This window comes from Sapajus apella, unplaced genomic scaffold, assembly GCF_009761245.1.
Source record: "Sapajus apella isolate SASKATOON/1434 unplaced genomic scaffold, GSC_monkey_1.0 scaffold52, whole genome shotgun sequence".
Lineage (NCBI taxonomy): Eukaryota > Metazoa > Chordata > Mammalia > Primates > Cebidae > Sapajus > Sapajus apella.
Genome location: NW_022436992.1, coordinates 14,142,450 through 14,165,008, shown reverse-complemented (window position 1 = coordinate 14,165,008; position 22,559 = coordinate 14,142,450). Strand labels below are relative to the sequence as shown.

Sequence of the window (22,559 nt, the reverse complement as noted above, 5' to 3'; positions counted from 1 at the left end):
TGAGCAGACCGACAATCAGAAGATGTTAATAAGAGCACTAATAATGGGGCTGGCAAACATGTCTTTACTGATTTCCAAAAGCTTCTTACAGTAAACATGAAATCACATAATTTCTTCCACTTCCCTACTGTCTCTTGTTCTGGGCTGTGTCCTGCTTATTGTCCAGTACCTTAGCCCCTTAAAAGTTGCTAATCTTCCGAACCTCATTCCTGTGACTGGGCCCCTCGTCCTTGTTCATGGGCCTTGCAGATACTGACTGCATGCTTATCTGGAGCATGCAGTGGCTACTACTTGACCCAGATTTCTCGCTGTGCTCCTCCCACCTAATGGGATTTGCTCATACCTGTATGGGACCCCTCCCATCTTCCCCAGCTGAATACTTACCAAGACAATACATTGCCATACTCCTTTGGACTCTGCTCTGGGCATCAGTCTGAATGTTTCTATTGGGCATCTGCAGCTGGATCAGTTCCCTGAGCACTGTCCAGCCTCTTCAGCATGGCTAGTCCTAGAGCAGAGAATTAGCCTTTCTGTCTCTGCTGCTCTACAGGCCTGGACAAATCTTATGATAATGCAGGCTGCAGGAGGCAGGAATCAAATTTTTGCTCATTATATAGTGCTCCAATTATTTAAATATTGGACTATAGAATATGTCACTAATCTATACTCAGGTGGGTTCCCTATTACTCAGTCCACTGAGGCCAGATCGTGGGATTAACTGTCGAAGAGAGAGTTTTAGTCTGCAGAGCATAGGTCATTCTGAGAATTGCTAGCCCACACTTGTGTGGAGACCTCCAGAGAACAGGATCTGGGTTGGTGCAGGGTACTACCAGGAGGAGAGCAGTGGCAGGAGGTGACACGCCTGTCCTCAGGATGCCCAGCCCCACAGTCAGAGGGGAAGGGGCAGGGCCACATGCATGAAGATCCTCTCCCCAGTATGTGCCAATGACAGGGTTTTCTATCTTTTGGGCCAAGGAAGGAATGTGAAAGCAAAAAGCACGATTTTCTCCTCCCTTTGCATGAAGACTGAGCAGTTTTACCAGATTCCCAGGGAAACACCCTTTCACTCTGGGTTGAATGTGAGTGAGAGACATTCAGGGGTAGAACACTAGAAAAATTATTTTCTGAACCACTTGCCATTAGCCCTAGAAAGTGCTGGGTTTGTCCTTCTTCCTTGTCACAGTAGAGACTGCTGAGCATCAGAACTTGGGCTCTGGAAGTAGACAGACTTGGTTACAAATCTGAGCTCTCTCCCTTATTAGTGTGGGACATAGAGAAACTTTAAAAATCCTTCCAAACCTCATACTTTTCATGCATGATGTGAGGATTGGAATAATGCTCACCTAATAGGGGTTCTTGAGAATTAAAAAAGTTAACAATGAACAGCATTCAGCAAGATACCTGACTATTGAGAAAATCAAAAATTGTTTGTTATTGATGTTGTGATTATTAATCATCCATTCTGCACCTTCTGACTGGGATATCATGCCATCAGAATGGGATGGATTCCTGCATGGGCTGGGCCAAGAGTGCAATAATGGAGGAGTGAAGAAGGAAGAAGTGGAGGCAGAAAGCCCCCAGGAGTCCAGTATGGTACAAGGCTGAGCTAATGCTGCAGGGGCTTCTTGGAAAAGCCTCTGGGCTTGCGCCTGGCCCTGGAGGAACTTCTTCCAGCAGGCGGGGCCAGCTATAAGAGTAGCCAGGAGATTTCCCAGGGTGTGGGCTCCTAGAAGTTCATTTGGACCAGGCCTGCATAGAGAGGGATCGTAACAGGGACCCTTCACTACTGGCAGGTGATTTACCCTTCAGCGAGGAGCTCAGGCATTTGTTTGATGGAAGGTGGAAGGCCCTATGCTGAGCCAGTGACTGTCAGGGATGGGTGGGTGGCTGGAAAACAGGAAATAAGACTATATGATAGCACAGTAATCACCACACTGTGTGGAACATTCTCTTGAGAGTTTTCCCTCTGTTAATACTTCCTATGGCCCAAATAATAACAACAACAAAAAATTGGTGTAAATTCTTGAAATAACTTGTGGATGATGGAACAAGACCGCCCTCCCCCCACCACCAACTCAGAGCTGCCAGAAGCTTCAGGTGAGGGTCCAAAATGCCAAAATGTCTTGTATCAGAGAGGATGGCCAGTGACCTGAGGACACATGCCATATTTGCTGTGTCACCCAAGGAGCAGCAGCCTCAGCGCTGCACAGTCACCAGGACCCTGGCTTCCCACACTGGGTAGGTGTCTGATAAAGGGCATGCTTGGCAGCCCGTGCTGTCTGTCTCCTCTTGTCAGTTTATCTGGCATTTCTGTCAAGTGGCCACTTGAATTTCTTTAAAGGTGGAATCTCAGTGGGGTCTAATCTGTTCAGAAATATCAAAAGAGTATGTTAAGCACAGAATTTATACATACATACATATGTATAAAACACAAACACACATATTTATATATGTTATGTGTGTTATATGTGTATTGGGCAGGGAGAAAGGCCTTTGGTTCCTTTGTATCTGCACAGCACAAGGAAAGGCACAGAGTGACTACGATTTACAGTTGATTTATTTACATGAAAGATATTCCCTTTTGCACTTTAGGCCATATATATGTGTATGTGTGTGTGTGTATATATATATATATCTTACATATAATAGTGTAAAAGTGGAAATAACTCAAATGTTTAAAATTGAGGATTAAACTATGACCTGTTCATATGTGACATACAAGTGAGCTGTCCCTTGCTCTCTTGAGCTTCAACCTCCTACAAACAATGTCCCTTGTATACCAGTATTGGTACAGAGAATTGAACTTGTTGAGGTTTTATATGGGGCAATAAAGGCGAGAGCTTACTGTAAATACCCGATACTATGCTACATAGCACCCCCTTTTACAGACAAACTCTTCTCTCTCATTTCTCTTCCTTTCCGGAACCACTCGGTGCGATCTCTACAAGTCTATATTGCAACTACCTCAACATGGCACACTACCCCCAACTCCATCTTCCCCATCCTGAGAGCAATGGTCAGCTGCCCCCACACTCACATCCTCATTCATTCCAGAAGTCAGCACCACAGAAGTGCCCACACATACCCCAACCACCTTCTTAGAAGATAAGTTAGTGGTTGCTTTGACTTTTAAAAATTTTTACTTCGTCTTTTCCTTCACAATCTCATCCCATCCCAAGAGGTTTATCCAGAAGCTCTCTAAAGATATGTGTGTCCTTATTAGGAATTTAACAGACAAATCAGGAATTTTTATTCTAGCCATCAAGGGAATAACATTTTACCAGGTCTTTAGACAAATAATGGAATACCTTGTAGTAATTAGATATACTACTGTAGAAAAGTATTGATGAAATGGAACAATGTTTGAGATATCATATTGAGTAGAAAAGGCAAGATGCATTAAGTAGGAAATGTAGCTTACAAAATAATTTGTCAGACACATTCCTATATTTGTATGTTATAAATGTGTACGTGAAGAAAGGCTAGAAGATGAGACCACAGTCTTCAGTCAAGTTTAAGAGATGACGCTGCAGCATGCTCAGAAAGGCCTGGGTTATAGTGTTATAGTTCTCCCAGCAATTAAGGATGTGATCCTGGGTAAATTGTGCATCCTCTCTAAACTGCACTGCCTTTTGTGTGTAAAACAGGAAGGATGGTATTTACTCCCAGGGTCATCAAAGGATTTGGTTGGAGAAGAAGAAAAATGGGCTGAGCCCAGACCTGGCACAGTGAGAGCACTGTGGTTAACTGTTGTGCTGGATTGTTGTTCCTGTGTTATTGACGTGCTGCTGGTGGTGGTCCAGAAGCTATTACTTTAATTGGTTATGTGGATTTTCCTTCATGCTGACTAGCTGTGTGTGACATTGTAAAACATAGCCATACACTGTAACTGGCAAAGGCAAATGCAAGGAAGTACAGGTAAATAGCTAATGGGATGCAGAGGGAAGCTAGTCCTTGGAGGGCTTGATCAAGGAATGTCACTTGTGAAGAAGAGGGGACAGAGAAGAGGTGTAGGGCAGCGTTAGTACATTGCAGAGTGTACCTGGAAGGAGACATGAAAGGAGGACATTTTTCTCTGGAACGTGGGGACTCTATTTGCATAAACCCTGGGATTAGGGCAAAGAACCATCATGAGAACAAGGGCTTCCCTGAACCTCCCATGCTCATTGACTGACTAAGCTCTGCACTTCTTCTTTCCTTCACTCTTGTCTTTTTCCTATACCTCTGTTATTAGACTGGACTGGCAACCACGTGATCTATCCCAAGTGCCTTGAAATGTGTTGAATGGGTGTGGCACGCCCTCAGCAGAGTGGCATTACCCCACAGGAATTTGTTTATACCCTTGGCATGGAAAATAGCAGGAAATGAATGATGACTGATAACTGAGGATGCTATTTATTATTGTCTAATGGAATACTGTATTGTATTTACAAGACACTCCCAATTTGTTGATTCTGAATGAGTACCAGACCTCTCCTTTAAATATGGGATCCTGAGAACTGAAGGCAAGTGGAGTTCCAGGAGTCCAAGACGGAGCCACTGACCACGAGGATCCCTGGCCCAGGTAGGTGATCCTCCTGTGCTGCCTTTCAAGGCCAACAGGCATGGATGGGGAAGTAGAGTAGTGTCTGGCCATTTAGCCCCCTTGCTTTTTATCCCCACTGGAAGCACATCTTAGTTTCTAAACATGATCTCTAAGACCTCCCCGGAATACCTTGCTCTCAGTCCCAGTAGCAGTCTGCTCTCTCCCAGGAGGGCTTCCACCAACAAGCAGGGCATTGCCAGGGGGCCAGGCAGACACTAGCTTAGGAAACCTGCAAATCCTGGAAATGCTTGTCCCTTCTCTGAAGGCTCAGTAGACTGACTTCAGAATCTAGAAAATATTGGTCCTTGGAAACAGATTTTGGGTGCAAAGAAATGGATTTCAGATGGCCAGACGCACTGCTTCTTTAGGGAGTTCTGTGAAAGCTCCCTGCATTTATCTTAATACAGGTGGCAGATTTCATGTGTACCCCCCAGGGATGGCTCCAGGTCCTCCAGCCTGAGTATCCTTCTGTCCTTCAGCAGCACCACAGTATCTTTATGTCTTTGGATATCTACATTTCTGCAAGACATCTCTTGCTCTGATGTCCTGGCTGCCAAATTCTCTGTCAAGTGCCTCCAACTTTCTGTGTCCTTTGATTTACCCCAACATGACAGAGGCAGTTATGCTCCATGTATTCAGGGTTACTGCCAAACCACAAACAGGTCAAGACCAAATAGTTGATATCCCTGTCCCTAACGACCCGCCAGCTCCACCCACCTACTCCTGCTCACTGTTCTTACTGTTGAGTCCTGAAGCCCTTCCTTGTCATTTTTTTTTTTTTTTGAGACAGAGTCTCACTCTGTTGCTAGGCGCCAAGCTGGAGTGCAGTGGCACAATCTTGGCTCACTGCAACCTCTGCCTCCCGAGTTCAAGCAATTCTCCTGCCTCAGCCTCCCGAGTAGCTGGGACTACAGGCACACGCCACCACGTCCAGCTAATTTTTGTATTTTCAGTAGAGATGGGGTTTCACCATGTTGGCCAGGATGGTCTCGATCTCTTGACCTTGTGATCCGCCCGCCTTGGCCTCCCAAAGTGCTGGGATTACAGGCCTGAGCCACCACGCCGGGTCTTCCTTGTCATTTTTATTTTTTTGCACGAACAGTTTAGTTCCCTTTGTCTCACTCCTAAACCATTCTCAAAGGACTGGGTTTCGACACAAACTGCATATCTCTGTCTCTGCAATCTTAAAAGTGATGTGATTTTGAACAAGTCACTTAACTTCAGATTTTTCATCTGTAAGATAGGACTACCAGTTTTTGCTCCATTTCTGTCCTATGTTGGCCTGGAGTGATGTTGTGAAAACATCCTTATCAACTGAGATAGGGTGTGCAAAATTTGTATATATGAATATATCTCCACCAACTCCTCCTAATGAAGCAATCTGATCCTAAGATATTACAGATTGAGCCTCCTGGGAATTTTGGTGGCTTAGGTTTTCATGAAAAGAGGTTGCAGAGCAACTGCTTTTTGTTAGACCAAGATTAGGCTACTGCAGAGACTCAGCAAACTTTTACAGAAGGTGTCAGATGGCAAGTAATTTAGGCTTTGCTGGCCAGATGATCTCTCAACTACTCAGCCATGCTATTGTAGTCTCAGAGCAGCCGGAGACAATTTGCAAACAGAGGCATGGCTGTGTTCCAATAAAACTTTATTTAAAAAAACAAGCAGGGACAAGATTTGGCCAAGGGCCATGGTATGCCAGCCCCAAGACTAGAACAATGCACTTTTAACTTTTAAAATTCTACTTCATTTTTATAAAATGCCAAGATCCACAAAATTGTGATTGCACCCCATGTGTTAGCACTGTGACTCAAACAATTTGGAAAATTTCTGCTTTGAAGGCATGATAGACAGGAGAGCATGGTCTGGCCTCTTGGGGCCTTTCTGGTTGCAGCGAGCATTTCTAACTAGAGAGCAAGTCCAGTGGCCTGTTCAGCACTAGGGATATCCAGCAAGGTGTCCTGGGGTCAGAAGATGCCATAACTGGTCCCCTGTCTGTCTCCTTAGGTCTTGCACTTCATTCCATTTTCTGTTGAGTAATAACTCATGTTGAAAATGTCCTTTGTGGAGGAGAACTCAGGAGTGAAAATGGGCTCTGAAGACTTGGAAAGAGATGAACCCCAGTGCTGCTCGGAAGGTAAGGTTCTTCTGGAAACCCATCCCAGGGCCGAAGTGTAATTCCTAAAGTGGACTTCGCTAGGTGCTGTGTACAGACCCAGCTGTTTCCTGCTGACCTTGCAGAGTAAGTGAGCTTTCAAACTTCCCTGGACAAATAACTAGACAAGAGAAATTCTGGAAGGAAAAAGAAAACTTTGCTGCAGTGTTCAGGCGCATCAGGTGGTAGATAAAAGGATCATTCTCACCTACAGATTTGGGCTTTAATGTCCTGTTTGTCAACTAGATGGTTGCATATCCTTCTTCTTCCCTCCCAACCTTAACAGGTGGAAGAGTAGCCTTCGATGAGAAGCAACTCTCTGAAGCTGGGTTGGAAAAATCACCCAGGCACGGGGCATCTGAGAATTCCATGAGGTGTTCCATTCGCATTTGGGTGTTGCCCATGGGGGCAATAGGAGGAGGCTTTTGACCCAAATAACTGTCTACTAGGATGTGAAGGGAGAGGCCTGTAACATGCCAGAGGCCAACCCCCCGAGCCAGTTCATCTCCATTGTTCTATGTTTTTGATGAGGAAAGCTATGATTTAATGTCATTACTATTATGCTGCTCTAGTATTTCTCAGCAAGTGCACAGAGGAGAAAACTAAATGGTCCCTGATACCCCTAAATCCTTGGGAAATCCCAATTGCTTATGCTAATCTCACTGCATCTGACTGCAGACCCAGCTGGAAGCCCCCTGGAGCCAGACCCATGCCTCCCCTCCATGAATTTTGTTCACTCAAGTAAGGCTGCAGGTGAGTGATGGGGGTGGCTGGGGTGTGAGGGTGGGGATGGGGAATGGTGCCACTTAGGAGGCGGGAGACTTATAGACTGGGGATACCTAAGGGTGCTGGATGGGGCTGAGATCTTCCCTTTGTAGAAGCAGATCCCCTCAGGAGAGACTCTGGGAAACATGGGCCTAGGGAGGGACAAGTGATGCTCACCTGCCAAGAGGCACAGGGCAAGGAAGAGTTTGTGCCTGGGAACCTTCCAGGTACCTCTTCTGACCATAGTCAAGAGGCTGGTGACACAGACCTCCTCCCAGCACTGATGACAAACAGCCATGTGGCCAGTGGGGGTGCAGGGACACCCACACCATCAAGGTCTCAGGGCGACGTCTTCAGAGCCTGAACCTTCCTCTCATGCTGCCATACGAACAGCACAACACCCCAATAGGAAATTGTTAATATCACCACTGTTCATGTGTGGAAACCGAGACAGACAGCGGAGATTCGCTGCACCAGGTGACACTGGTAGTACGTGGCAGATGTGGAAATTTAAAGGTACTATAATGTCTGTCTGCTCAACTCAGGCTTAAGGCTCCCATTGGCTCCTCTTCTCAGGACAGAGTCAGGAGACCTCAGTCTGAGCCCCAGATAGTGCAGGCTAATGTGTGAATACTGAGCCTCACTTTGTCAGTAAAATGACAAAGAGGACCAAATGGGACCAGGTGTGTAAGGGTGCCTGGTACAGTAGGGGGAGGCTGCTGTCACTGCCTCCACCACTGCTGCCAGAGTTACCTTTGATGTTTTGGTTGTTTGTAGTTACACCATTGCTGGCTTTGGATCTGCACTGTGTCCACTCCAGGTGCAACCTGGAGGTTCCAGGCACACACGCCTGTCTGTTGGGCCTGTCCTGACTTCTTGTCAGGGCTGGGATCTCCTTCATATCTGGGGGGAGTAGTTCTCAAAGTCTGGTCCTCAAACCGTCAGCAGCATCAGCTCCTAGAACAGTGTTAGGAATGCAGATTCCCAGGCCCCACCACAGACCTCCTGCACCAGAAACTCAGGGGGCTGAGGCTTTAGAGGCTGCTTTAACAAGCCTTCCAGGTTATTGTGGTACACCTTAAAAATCTGAGAGCTACTGCCCTACAGAAAATTACTATTGCCTTAAAACCGGCACTAGCACTGATGTTACTGCTGCTGTGGGAGCACCACTTCCCTATAGAAAACAACTTCCAGCGCCTTAAAATCACTCACAGCTTCAGAGTGGCCTTGAGAAAGATTTGGGGTCAAGAATGATGAGCAAGAACACCACTTACGAGGATAGTAAGCTTGTCTACATGCAAGATGCGGAGATGATAGGACTGAAACAGAAATAAAAAAACAAGTTTAAGAAACACTTAAGAGGTACAAAGTAAAATGATGATGCTAGAAAAGCAGCTTCTTAAAAATAGCATTTTTCCAGTCTCACCCTGGACTAATTGAATGAGAATCTCAGGGGTTCGAGGCGCAGGTATCCATGGTCTTAAAATGCCACCCACCAGGTGATTCCCAGTGTGCGCCAGGGCTGAGAGCCACCGCCCTAGGCCATGCCACTCAGAAGTCCTCAGACCAGCAGTACCCATAGCTCTGGGAGTGCATCAGAAAGGCAGAGCCTTGGCACCACCCAGACCTACTGAACCATAGTTTGCAGGTGATTTCTTGCACATCAAAGTGTGGGAAATGGAAAGGCTTAGAGTTCAGCTGGCTCAGTAACTTTCAGTCAACCTGCATCTGCCCCATGAACTCAGAATGTCTGGGTGGGGCACAGAAAAGCTCCTGAATTGATTCTGATGTAATGCAGGGCTGAGACCCTTGGACCTCATCTGACCCCATATCACTGGGGAGTTACTTAGGGTCTCACCTGGGGCCAGTCATCTCTTCCATAGGCACCGAGTGTCCACGATACTTGGGGCACTACAGGGCGGGAGGTGGAGGATCACAGGTGAGTCAGACAGGGAGCCTGCTCCTGGGGAGCTCACAGTGCTACAGGGAAGCAAGACAAAGACACCAATACCTGTGTGCAAGTACCACCGATGAGTGCAAAGTGCTGCAGCACCAGGGAGGAAGCCACCCTGTGCAGAGGGGGCCGAGGAGGGCTGCAGGGAAGAGGTGGCTGGAGGGCCGGTGTTACAGGAGGAGTCCTCTCCACTGTCTGGGCATGAGGAGATGAAGAGGACATTCCACAGTGAGAAACTCAGGGAGCGGCTGTGTGCTTATGGCATGGGAGGAGAGTAACATCTTAGAATTATTGTCTGCATTAGAATTGCCTATCACAGATACCCATATTATAGCTTCACATAGTGTGGTGGTTACTGTGTTATCATATTGTGACATTTGCCATCTTCACATATTTCACATATTTGTGGCATATATGTGAGTATTTATTACATGCACAGAATGTGTATTGATCAAGGTAGTGTTTGAAGAATTCATTGCCTTGAATATTTACCACTTCTCCATGTTGGAAACATCCTCTAAATATACTATGTACTTTTTTGTCACTCTGCTGGTGTGAATCACCATCATCATCAGGATCAGAAACATAAGCAGCCAACCTCGTGAGAGTTCTTCCCATGCATGTCACCTCACTTGAGCCTGTGTGCGGGGGTTGTTGTCCCTACTCCTCCTTTATGCCTCAGTTTTGTCTTCCTGCCCACCACCCACACACCTTTCTCCTGGGATTAGCTCTCCACGTCTGCTTGAGGAGCATCACTGGCCTCGTGGGATACAGTCTTGCAGGGAGTGTTCATCAGCGTGCTCTGCCTTTCATTGCCAAATGAGTTGACACATGACCCAAACTAGGGCAGTCACATGCTCTGCTTGGAATCTCAATCTTTTGCTAACTGACAAAAAGCATGATTGGCTCTTACCCATCTGAGTGGTGGTACCAACGTTTTCTGGGTTCTGTCATTTTTGGCCTGCCAGAAATCTCTGACTCTTATTCTTCAGCGTGTCTTTCCATTTTGAAAGTTACTTCACATGATAGGCAGAATAATGGAACCCCGAAAATGTCCACATTCTAATCCCAGACCCTGTGAATATGTTACCTTACATAGTAAAAGGGACTTTGTGATTAAAGTTAAGCCCCTTTGAGATGGGACAGTATCCTGGATATTGAAGTGGGCCTGATGCAAATCGCAAGTGTTCTTACATGTGAAAGAGGAAGGCAGGAGAGTCAGAGTAAAGCAGTGTGAGAAAAACTGAAGCAGTAAAGATGGGAGGGGGCCACTAGCCAAGGAATGCAGGTAGCTTCTGGAAGTTGGAAAAGGCAAGGAAATTGACTGTTCCCTAGAACCTCCCAAAGCAACGCAGTCCTGCTGATACTTTGATATTGGCCCAGTGAGACACATTCCAGACTGACCTCCATAACTGCAAGATAAGACATTGCATTGCTTAAACCACTAAGTTGGTGGTAATTTGTTACAGCAGCAGTAAGAAATAAATATTCCCAAGACCCTTCTAGAAAACTCCTTTTTTAGTATACTTTTTGCTTAAATAAGCTAGAAGTGATTATTATTGCTTGTAACTGAAGAGCTAAAACTAATAAACTAATTTCCAAGCCTCAGTCCCCTGTCTCCACCCCCTCACTCTGTTTCCAGGCCCTGATTTCCATTTGGCCAGACTTTCTATGCCCCATTATCAGGATCTGAGCCCTGCTTAGTGATATGACCGTTTCCTTGTTAACAGCCCTCCCAGACACTGACTGACTGGTCTCCTATCATCTGACCCAGATTCCTTGTCTTTGTGCCTTTTCACAGGCCAGGTCACGCTGCTCCTTATCTGGGACCCAACTGCCCCTTTTCTGTTATCACTTAGCTTGATGGTGGCTGTTGCATTTCTTTCTTGCACATAATGCCTTAAACATGGAGTCAGCCACTTCTTCCCCAGGATCAACGCCCTCGGCATCTACCAAACCCCAGTAGGAAGGACTGATTCTAGAGCATAGCATGCACCCAGATGCTCCTTCCTCTTGCAAGTATCACACTCAGACTGGCCATATCATGGCATATGACACGCACATGGATGTCTGATGGTTCAGGGTAGCAGTATACAAGTAGAAGCTGGGCTCTTTCCAACCCAGAACTTTCTAATTAAACAATCTTCTTGCTATTTCCTAAAAACACAAATCCTTAAAGTATGAATGAGAAATGAAACACACTGATATAAAGGTTAGTGAGCAGGATTTCGGTTTTTATATAATTAGGCCAGTTAGCCAGGAAAGCATTTGATGGGGTAGTTTCCTAATCGCTGACCTCACTGGGGCTCATTTCAGGTTTGCAAACTGGATGAAATGAAAATTCAATGTGTTTCTTATGCTCATGTTTATCTGTTACTCCAACAGGTTCATTACAATTGCAGGAGGTGCAGACAAACCATCCGGGGTGAGCCACTGACTCCAGCAAGTTCTGGGAGCCCACCTGACTCCTATAAAAGATGAAGGGACGGCGTGCCGATTCCTTTTGATCAGCCGGCTTCATCAGTTTCTTATTCTGTAAGGTAAAAGAGATTAATTATATAGACAGGCTTTGAGAGGGAGAAACACCCAGCACATGTGCTTATCCTCCAGGCCTTTACACAGGAGTGGAGGAAAAGAGAGAAGGCAGATGGTCCTTGGGGAAGACAGCATGTCAGCCTTGGTACTGGAATTTAAGGGACGATAAGTAATCATGCCTTCTTTTCTATGCCCTCTTGTCCCCCAAATTAAAAATAAATTGAGACAGATGTAAGAGTCAGATGGACACCGAAATCTCAGCTCTATAGTTTTTAAAGTTAGGTTAGAGAATATGGCTTAGATCTGCATCCAACTGGGCTTCATAAGATTTCTCCCCTCAAGTGAAAGGATGCTCCATCTAGGACTAAATTTGCAGAGCAGACACACTGCCCTCTGTCCTGCTCCATCCCCTTCCAACCTGGAAGTCAGGCTGGCAAGTCACTCTGGCGTGGGTCACTCATTGCGTCCAGTGAGGCTCCACCAAGATAGCAAATGCACCAACACCTTACCAAAGCACAGGCCCTGTGTACTGTTGACTTCTTTGTCAGAAGGCTCAGGATGTCACAAAAGGCATGGTTGTGGTGATCGCATATGTGTGCTACCCCATTTAATGCTACAACCTTCTCTCACCACAGCACTGCTGACTCCCGTTTGCCACGTCTGATTTTTCTCACTCTATCATGCTATATAGTTTGCTTCTCACATTTATTGTTTGTGTCTCCCACTAGCATGTAAGCCCCACAAGTGCTTTGCTCTCTGATGTATCCCAAGAACCCACTGCAGTGCCTGGTACTTGTAGGAACTCCCTAAGATTTCTATAAATGAAGAAAAGAATAAAAGAGGGAGGGAGGGAGAAAGGAAAGGAAGGCTTCTATTTAAATGATGGTCTCCTCCTTATTTCTATAGTAATATGACTTTCCTCTGTAAAGCAGATGCATTTTGGAAAATGTGTATAAATAAACTCAGGTGGTTTGAATTTCATTTTCCTAATTGTAATTGTAATCATGGGTTTTTAGGTTTAGTGAAAAAGTTTTGGCCCTTGTGCATTACTCCTGAGAATCCCAAAGTATTGGTTTGCGAGGGCTCCCATAAAGAACCATAAACTGGGTGGCTTAAAACAACAGAAATTTATTGTTTCCTGGTTCAGGAAGCCAAAGTTTGAGCTCCAGGTGTTTGTTCATTCTGAGAGCTCTGAGAGAGAATCCGTTCCAGGCCTCTCTTCAGTTTGTGACAGCTCCAGGGGCTCCTCGACTGGTGGCATCTTCACATGGCTGTCTTCTCTCTGTGTTTCTGTATGCAGATTTCCCCCTTCCTAAAAGGACACAGTCATACTGAATTAGGGCTCACTTGAATGACTTTATCTTAAGTTGATTGTATCTGTAAAGACTCTATGTCCAAGTAAGGTCACATTCAGCTACTGTGGGGTAAGACTTCAGTGTATCTTTTCAGGGAACATAATTCAACTCATAATACCGAACATTATAACTGTTCATCTCATGAAATTTAATGTCTCTCAAAAGGTGATCTCAGGGCATTTGATCTGCAGGAGAAACTCCCATAGGAAACATTCCAACCAGTGCTCCTTTCACAGCTGGTCACTCCTTCTACCCCATCCAAGGTCCTGGGGCAGCGCGAGGCAGGTGGGACAAGAGGAAGGCTGTCTTGGGAGTAGAAAGAGAAGACCCTTATTCACCCTGCACTCTGTTTGGGAATGAGCTATCCAGCATAGACTATAATAAATAGCTTTAGGAGTGGTAGACTCTAAATATTTTTTCATCCCAGTTATCCTAATCAATTAAACAAAGTCTAGGACAAGTCTTGAAATGTGGGCATTGGTACCTTATGAAACTTACACAGAATTCAAAAATTTACAAGGGCTAAATAAAATAGGAACTGACATCTAATATTTTCTCCCCATATTCCCATACACTGTCTGGTTCAACCACCTCCAACCCTCACTCTCGTCCTGGTGGACACATGCATAATGGTGTGAACAGCTGGTTCTTAGGGGGCGGTGAGGGTAGATATACAGCTTTTGCCAATTTCCATGGTGTAACTACTCCAAATATGGCCACTTTCAAGCTACCAATATGGCACAGACACAGAATTTGGAAGAGATGTTAACGATTGGCTATGGCAAGCTGATTTAAGCGAGCTCCTGCACATCACCACCGCCACTTTTGAAACCCTTGTGTTAGTGCAGGGGTTGGCAAACTGCAGCCTAAAGGCCAAATACAGTTTATTTCCTGTTTGTGTGATTTGCTAACCAGCCCTGTTGTCTATGGCCTTCTTTGTGCTGTAACAATAAAGCATGTGGCAGGATATATAGAATCTGGCACTCTATGAAAAGCGCTGACTCCTGCTCTACAGGACAAGAGACCAGAGATTGTCAACAGCTTCCAAACGTTCATCCCTGAGTCATTCTGGAGCCTGAAGCACAGTTTCCACCAGACGGCTGCAATGCATGATAGTTAGGTTTTCCACCTCTCACCCAAAAATCTACTCAATTTTTTGCTGCAAAAATGTTATCATCATTATTTCTTCCTTAGCCCACATTCCCTCGGCAATTTTCCATAGGAAAATCCATTCTAAATTCCAACAAATCAGGGGATTTGGAGCCTCTGGACACCTCCTTGTTCCTTGCTCACAGCCCTTTGCAGAAGTTGCCTCATCAGAGAGGCTCCATGCAGGGGCTCAGGACAGGATCAGAGGTCAGTTGCAGCAAGGGGGCAGGGAGAGATTCTCTCTGCTGATGATGCAGAGGAGACTGTTCAGCACACTCTCATAGTCCTGGTGATTCCTAATCCATAAGAGAATTTTCACATGCATTGGGTAATTGTCACATCAGCTCAACACTGCGAGGAAGGCAGGGTGAGAATTTGTGTGCACATTTTATAGGTGAGAAAATAAGACGCAGAGGTATCAAGCAACTGGACCACAGTTGTGCAGCTTTTAAGTGGCAGACTTGCAGGTGTTGTGACTCCTAGTCCAGAGTTCTTTGCACTGCCCCTGAAGTGCTAAAACTCTACTATGCTTTAAGACTCACTGGGGGAGCTTCCTAAAAAGAGAGATTGTACAATCTGAGATTCTTGCTTAACTGTTTTGGGATGTAACTCAGGGATCTAGCTGCCTTAAAAAAAACTCCCAAGTAATTCTGATACAAGCGGTTCTTTCTTGTCCATCCTTTGAAGAAACACTGCCTCCTCCCACACATTTCGTTAGAAAATGGTGACATGCTTTTCAGGCTGAGAACTATTTCTAGGTGACTGGACATCAGTAGCCCACTGTACTGGCTTTCAGTCTAGTCTTTTACACACACGATAAGAGATGTCCTACTCCAGATGATATGTGTCTGAACCATGGAAACATTTCATTGTGTGGCATACCCACACTCTTCACCCATGATGATTACATCTCCTACAGAGTTGAACAACAAAGCCTTGATTTCCTGCCTCCCTGCAGTGTGGTCATGAGGGATATACATGACCAGGAACATGTAGATGTCTTCAAAACCTGAACAAATTACTAAATTTCAAATCTCATTTCACTCATCAGTAAAATGGGGATAATAAAACCTGTTTTACAGAGGGTAGATAGGAGGAGTAAAGGGATTCAATGAAAGCTCATTAGTACCGTTTGTGGTAGCAGTATTGATAACCCTCTTTTCTGTGCACTCTCACTGGTAGGCCCAGGCCATCAGCAATGCCCAGGGTGTCATGGATCTCGGCTGCATCGGGCACCAGCTGTGCCAATGGTGAGGACAGCAGAAGGGTGAAAAGCTCCTTGCACGCCAACTGTGTTCCAGCTCGTCCTCAATTTGGTCTGGTGTCCAAGCCCTGCCTCCAGAGTCAAGTCCCACACCCTACCTCATAAGGAGAAATGTAAATAAATGGAATAGAATTGAGAGTCCAGAAATAAACTCATACATCTGTGATCAACTGATTTTCAACAAAGGTGCCGAGGACATGCAATGAGGGAAAGAATCATTTTCTCAAGAAATGGGGCTGGATAGCCACATGCGAAGAAATATAACTGGGCCCTCATCTCATACCAAATACAGAAATTAACTCAAAATGGTTCAAACACTTAAATGTAAAAGCTAAAACTATAATATTTTTAGAAGAAAACAGGGATATAGCTTTATGATCTTGGATTTGGTGGTTGATTCTTAGATGACACTAAAAGCATAAGCAAAAAAAGAAAAAAAGTAGGTAAATTGGGCCTCATCAAAAAACTTTTAGGCTGAGTGCAGTGGCTTATACCTGTAATCCCAGCACTTTGGGGGGCTGAGGCAGGAGGATCCCTTGAGCCCAGGAATTTGAGACCATCCTGGGCAATGGGGTGAGACTCTGTTTCTACAAAGAAAAAAAGATTACCTGGGTGTGGTGTACACTTGTAATCCCAGCTACTTGGGAAGCTGAAGTGGCAAGATTGTTTGAACTCAGGAAGCCGAGGCTACAGTGCACCGAGATCATGCCGCTGCACTCCAGCTGGGGTAACAGGGCAAGACCTTGTCATAAATAAATAAATAAATAAATAAATATCTCTTGATCTTATCTTCAGAGACTGACTCAACTAACTGGTCTGGGTTGGAGCCCAGCTATTGGTATTTTTTGAAAGCTCTCCAAGTGATTTTATTGTACAGCCAAGGTTGAGAATCACTATATCATAAGGTTGGGCTCCTAACTGGAAACAGTTTGCACCATCAGGAGTCACAGCATTCTGATAATGGTTAAGATTTCCTCCTAGATTTTCTGATATTGGATGAGTCATGTTTACAAGTTTTTACCAAGAGACAAACTATCTTTCTGCCTTTCTTTCTTTTACTTTCTTTTTAACTATCTTTTCTTTACTTTCTTTCTTATACTATTCTAATCCCAGAGCCCTTTGGAACTTCCACTGGTGATGAATCTAGAAAGTGACTCTCTTGGCTACCACAGAGAGTAGTGTTGGTCTGCTTGTGCCAGATCCAGCTGGTGCTAGTGGTGAGACAGAAACTCCCTGAAATCCCCTCCTCTCCCATCAGATTTAGTCCCCCATTTACATCATGTACAATCATTACTATGGGGTTTTATCGCCTTGCTGGGGCATTTGGAGGTCATATGTATACCAACTACTAGTTCTGAACCATGACTTCTGAGTGTGGACTATAGGGCCCCTCAGCACACTCACAAGGTGTCATGGGATATTTAAATGTTTTGAGGAAAACACAGTGACATCTTCAGGCCCATGAAAACCATTTCCATTAAATTGTTTCAACCCAATTACTTAAGAAGTGGAACTGTCAGGTATTTCTTTTGGCTTAAAGTACCCTGTGAAGACATTCCTGGGACACGAAGGGTGTCATGAACTGATAGAGTTTGGGAACCCCTGCTTTCAGAAGCTGGAGGTAGCATGCCTTGGGCACAGCACTGCCTTGGGGTCAGCAAATCCTTTTGATGGTGCATTTAGGTGTGGGAAGACAGTTCTTAGAGTGGGACTGGGATGTGCCTGGAGATAGTATAAGATAGAAAGTAAGGATAGAGGGAACCCGGTTGAGCTGCCCAATAAAGACATGGCAGCTTGGCAGGGTGTAGTGGCTCACGTCTATAATCCCAGTACTTTGGGAGTCTGAAGCAGGAGGATTGCTTGAGGCCAGGCCCTTGAGATTAGCCTGGGAAACATAACAAGATCTCTAGAAAAAATTTAAAAAGTTAGCCAGATGTGGTGGCATGCCCCTGTAGTCCCAGCTACCTGTGAAGTCGAAGGATCACTTGAGCCCAGGAGGGTGAGGCTGCAGTGAGCCATGACTGTGCCACTGTACTACAGCTTGGGTGACAGAATGAGACCCTGTCTCAAAAATAAATAAGTAACTAAATAGTGGCCATGGCATCCCTAGAAAGACAAGGGCCTCAGAATAGGTAGAAGCCAAGGGAAATGAGAAGTGAGGGGGTCCCTGGGGCTGGAACTGAGGGAGCACGATGGCTTCTAAGAAGTTCCTGATAGCAGTGTCACTGACATGTCTGATATGTGGTGATAATTGTTTGCTGGGCCCATGTCATCCCTCATATCTGCAAACTCCTTGCTAGTCAAAGTGAGATATTGAGATCAGTGGCATCAGTATCACTTGAGAACTTGTTAGAGATGCAGAATCTAGGGCCCCACCACAGCCCCAGAAACAGAACCTGCATTTTAACAAGCACTCCAGGTGATTCTCACACATGCTGGCATTTGAGAAGCACTGGGCTAGATGACAGGTTCTCAAGCATGGCTGACATTGAAATACCTAAAGGAGTTTGGAAAGATACTCAAGGCTTGGCTCCACTGCCAGAGAGTCTTATTGAATTAATCCAGGGAGCAGGGTTGGCATCAGGCTGTTTAAAAGTCCTCCAGGTGTTTCTAAAGCCAGGTTTGAGGAATTACTGGGTTGCTTTAAATGTTTTGTGAGAATGTGTGTGTGTGTGTGTGTGTGTGTGTGTGTGTGTGTGTGTAAGTTCTGTATCAGTTTGGCACCAATACAGGAAACAGTTGAAATATGTGAGCCATGAGAGAGAGATCAGGAGATATAAAAAGCTAGTGACATGAGAGGTACTCTTGAGGTGTTATGAAATAGGGTAGAGCAAACTGGGGTTTCCACCGTATGTTGGACAGGGGTTTGAGTAAATTTCTACTTAAAAATCACAAACAGGATGACCCCAAGGCTGCAGGACTTGGAATCATCTAGGTGACTGATACTCAGTTACAAACATAATTGGTCACAAGGCTGCTGAAATTCACAACAGGCCTTCAGATGATATGCACTCAAGAGATATCCACAAGTCCGCCTAAAGAAATGCTATATTCAGACATTTGGCATCAAACTCCAGCAAGCAAAGATAGTCCAAAGCAGTGGGTTTCAAAAACATTTTCCTAAGACAAGTTCTCTATTTACCTTCAACATCAGTCATCCCAGCCCCTGGAATAGAGGAGCAAATGACATCAGTGGTATCCTGCCACAATGCACCAAGATATTATGCTCTCATGCTCCATTTTCTCCCTCTGTCTATGTCACTAATAACTCATTAACTTGTACTCTTGTACCTTGCAGCAAGTTGCTAAGAGTAGGTATTAAGGATACAATTTGGAAAGTTAGAAAAGATCTTAGGAGGTGATCCTTCTAGTTGAAAACACAGCCTGACCAAGGCAATGATACTGTTTCATCTTCCCAGCCACACAGGTTCATAGCTAAGGAAGACAATTGGGCCAGAAGATGGGAAAGACCAAAATTACTGGTGCCACAGCCCAGAGAGGTATTCCAGTAATCTGAGGGCGAGGACCACATACGTACTTCAGGAATGTACGGTGTTGACAGCTGTGAATGGACGCCTGGAACTCTAGTGTGTGTTCTAGCACAATGATACCTGAGACTCTTGCATCATTGGGAATAATAAAATTGGGATGGATAGATATGAAATTATGATAGCAATAAGCAATCACCTGATAGCATCATTGATGGGACACATTAAAGATGACTGCAAATTCTTGACACTTCTCTCATTGAGAGGTGGGTTCTATTTTCCCTCCCCTTGACTTTGGGGTGGCTCTGTGACTGCTGGAACAATAGAATGTAGTGAAAATAATGTTGTAACCATTTCTACCCTCTTCCAGGTCTTAAGGAACTGGTAGCTTTTATTAATAGTTTCTGTCTCTTGGAATACTTGTTCTTGCAACCCAGCCATCATACAGTGAGAAATTCTAAGCTGCCCCATTAAGAGGCCCACATGGTGATAAATTGGGGTCTTATGTAAAACCCCAGCTGCACTCCTAGCTGATGACCAGTACCAACTTGTCACCAGGTAAGTGAAACACTTAGGACTGCATCCTCCAGCCCCAGTTGATCAGTGTGGAATGGAGTAAACCATCTCAGCTTAGCCCTGCCCAAATTGCAGAATTATGAGCAACATAATCCCCTAGGTTTGGGGCTGATTTGCTCCAGATTACTGGAACAGAATTTGGTACCAGGTGCTACACTAATGAAAGCTTAAGACATGTGACTTTGGCTTTGGGTCTGAGTGGCAGGTGGAACTTGGCAGGCCTCAAATAAACTGTTAGGGAAGGTTGGAGGATAGTGAGGAAAATAGTGTGGGAAGCCAGGGGAAAAATGATGCTTGGTATATAGTGGTGGGAAGTTTAGCAAAACTCACCTGAAGTAATGTGGGAAATTGTAAGAACTCAGAATGATTTAAGAGTGTGTTTTACAGGTCCTTTAAGAAACTTTAAGGGCTGATCCCATGGAAGCTTCACACATGACCCAAGGTAGAGCAAGGCTTCCTTGAAAAGGAACATAAGTGTGTTTTTTGGTCTAACAAAATTGATTATGAATGGATAATGTAAGACATTTTAAAGAATTGTAGTAGCTTACATTAGCAGATTTGGATCCAGTGATTGTTACATTCTGGTGCCGAGCCCCTGAACTACTTCTTGGAGAAAGGCGTTATACCAAAGCTATTAGTATTTGGGCTACAGGGTGTATATTTGCAGAACTACTAATATCAGAACCAATATTTCATAGTTGACAAGAAGACATCAAAACTAGTAATGCTTATCACCATGACTGGCTGGACAGAATATTCAATGTAGTGGGATTTCCTGCAGATAAAGATTGGGAAGATGTAAAAAAGATGCCTGAACATTCATTAATGAAAGATTTTAGAAGAAATATGTGTACTAACTGCAGCCTTATCAAGTACATGGAAAACCATAAAGTTAAACCAGACAGTAAAGCATACCACTTGTTTCAGCAGTTGCTTACCATGGACCCAATAAAACAAATTCCATCAGAACACAATTCCTGTTTCTTAGAAGACCCACTTCCTGCATCAGACTTTTTTTTGCCAGCTGTGAAATTCCTTACCCAAAATGAGAATTTTTAATGGAAGAAGAACCTGATGAAAAGGAGACAAAAAGAACCACCACCAGCAGCAGGGCAATAAACATGCTAATGGAACTGGCCACCCAGGGAATTAAGACAACAGCCACACACAGGGACTCCTCTTGAAGAAAGGAAGGCTTGTTCCTCCTACCACTACCTCGGGTGGACTTACCATGGTCTCAGACTATCAGCGTTCCAATCCACATGCTGCCTATATCCCAACCGGGGACCAAGCACATCATAGCCGCAGAGCAGCATGGGAGACTCAGCTACCTCCCAGCAGCCTCCACAGTACTCACATCAGACACATGAGTACTGAGCTGCATCAGAGTCTTGCCAACTCACTGTTATGAATGCTGCAGGGCTGACTGTGCAGCTCTCTGTGGGAACCTAGTATGAGTCATGAGAATGTACTGTGCAACCACATCTTCCCAGTAGCCAAGTTCCACCAATTTTCACAGATTGGGGTAGTGGCTTCCAGGTTGTACCTATTTTGGAGTTAGGCTTGAAAAGAAAGTACTAGAACAGTTTGTGTTGTGGATTTGCTGCTTCCATAGTTTACTGGACGTGGGTCAGGCTCACCAGTACCTTTTTATCAGTGATAGTCTGTAGCAGTTGAACCTGTGAATGTGCTAGGGGCAAGCGTTTGCCTTCGTATGTCATGAATTCTTTCAGTGTAATAACATTATCTGACCGATAGTACACACACAGACACAAGGTTTAACTTGAAAACATACAATATGTGTTAACCCAATGAAATAACTAAGACTCAAAACGAGATTATTTGGGTATACCTTTCTTTTTAGTGTTTTATCAGTGGGTTGATTCATTTTCTGCATTAATCAGTGTTTTCTGACCAAGAATATTGCTTCAATTTTTCTGAAAGTACAAAAACCCATATAGTTTTCTAGAAAGGTTTCAAAACTCCTAAAGATTAATTTTTAACTTATAAGTTTGTTTTTATTTTCAATCTATGACTTGATTGGTATTAAAGCTGCTAGTTGATAGTAATTAAATATATCCTCATTGATAGAAACCTGTTTGCTTCAGCAAGCAAACTAAAATGATTGTCATAGAGTTTTATCTTTTCTGTTGGTATTGCTGATTTGTGAGCATGCTTTAAGACGAAAAAAGCATGAGTGGGCTGGGCACGGTGACTCATACCTGTAATCCCAGCACTTTGGGAGGCTGAGGCAGGCTGATCACAAGGTCAGGAGTTCCAGACCAGCCTGGCCAACATGGTGAAACCCCATCTCTAGTAGAAATAAAAAATCAGTGAGGCATGGTGGCAGGCACCTGTAATCCCAGCTACTCAGGAGGCTGAGGCAGGAGAATCGCTTGAACCTGGGAGGTAGAGGTTGCAGTGAGATGAGATTGCACCACTGCACTCCAGACTGGGTGACAGAGCAAGACTCTGTCTCAAAAAAAAAAAAAAAAAAAAAAAAAGAAAGAAAAATCATGGATGATAACTTCCTTAAAAAGGTGCAGCATCCAATTTAAATATTTTCGTCCTGATTTTAAAGATGGTTGGTGTAATGCTATTAACATTTTGTTCATTATAGACACAGAGAGGGGAATAACACACACCAGGGTCTGTTTGGCGGTGGTTGGGGGGGGGGCGTACTTAAAGAACTGGTTAATAGATGCAGCAAATCACCACACACACATATACCAA

At 44.6% G+C, this 22,559-nt stretch overlaps 1 protein-coding gene, 1 long non-coding RNA gene and 1 pseudogene across 2 annotated transcripts; 2 read left to right on the top strand and 1 right to left on the bottom strand.

Moving 5' to 3' along the window:
* The first annotated feature begins 1,189 nt into the window (after positions 1–1,189).
* On the top strand, positions 1,190–8,810 carry LOC116526916. The gene is made up of 3 exons (XR_004258317.1): positions 1,190–4,564; positions 6,593–6,722; positions 7,419–8,810. It is a non-coding gene; the product is annotated as an uncharacterized LOC116526916 (long non-coding RNA).
* Positions 8,811–11,672: 2,862 nt separating this feature from the next.
* IL37 (interleukin 37) lies at positions 11,673–12,013 on the bottom strand (the record flags this gene model as incomplete). Its single annotated transcript, XM_032243717.1, has 1 exon — positions 11,673–12,013. A coding segment is annotated over one exon (270 nt), but the record flags the coding sequence as incomplete, so codon positions are not given.
* A 1,958-nt stretch (positions 12,014–13,971) lies between these two features.
* LOC116526963 lies at positions 13,972–22,023 on the top strand (annotated as a pseudogene).
* The last annotated feature ends 536 nt before the right edge of the window (positions 22,024–22,559 follow it).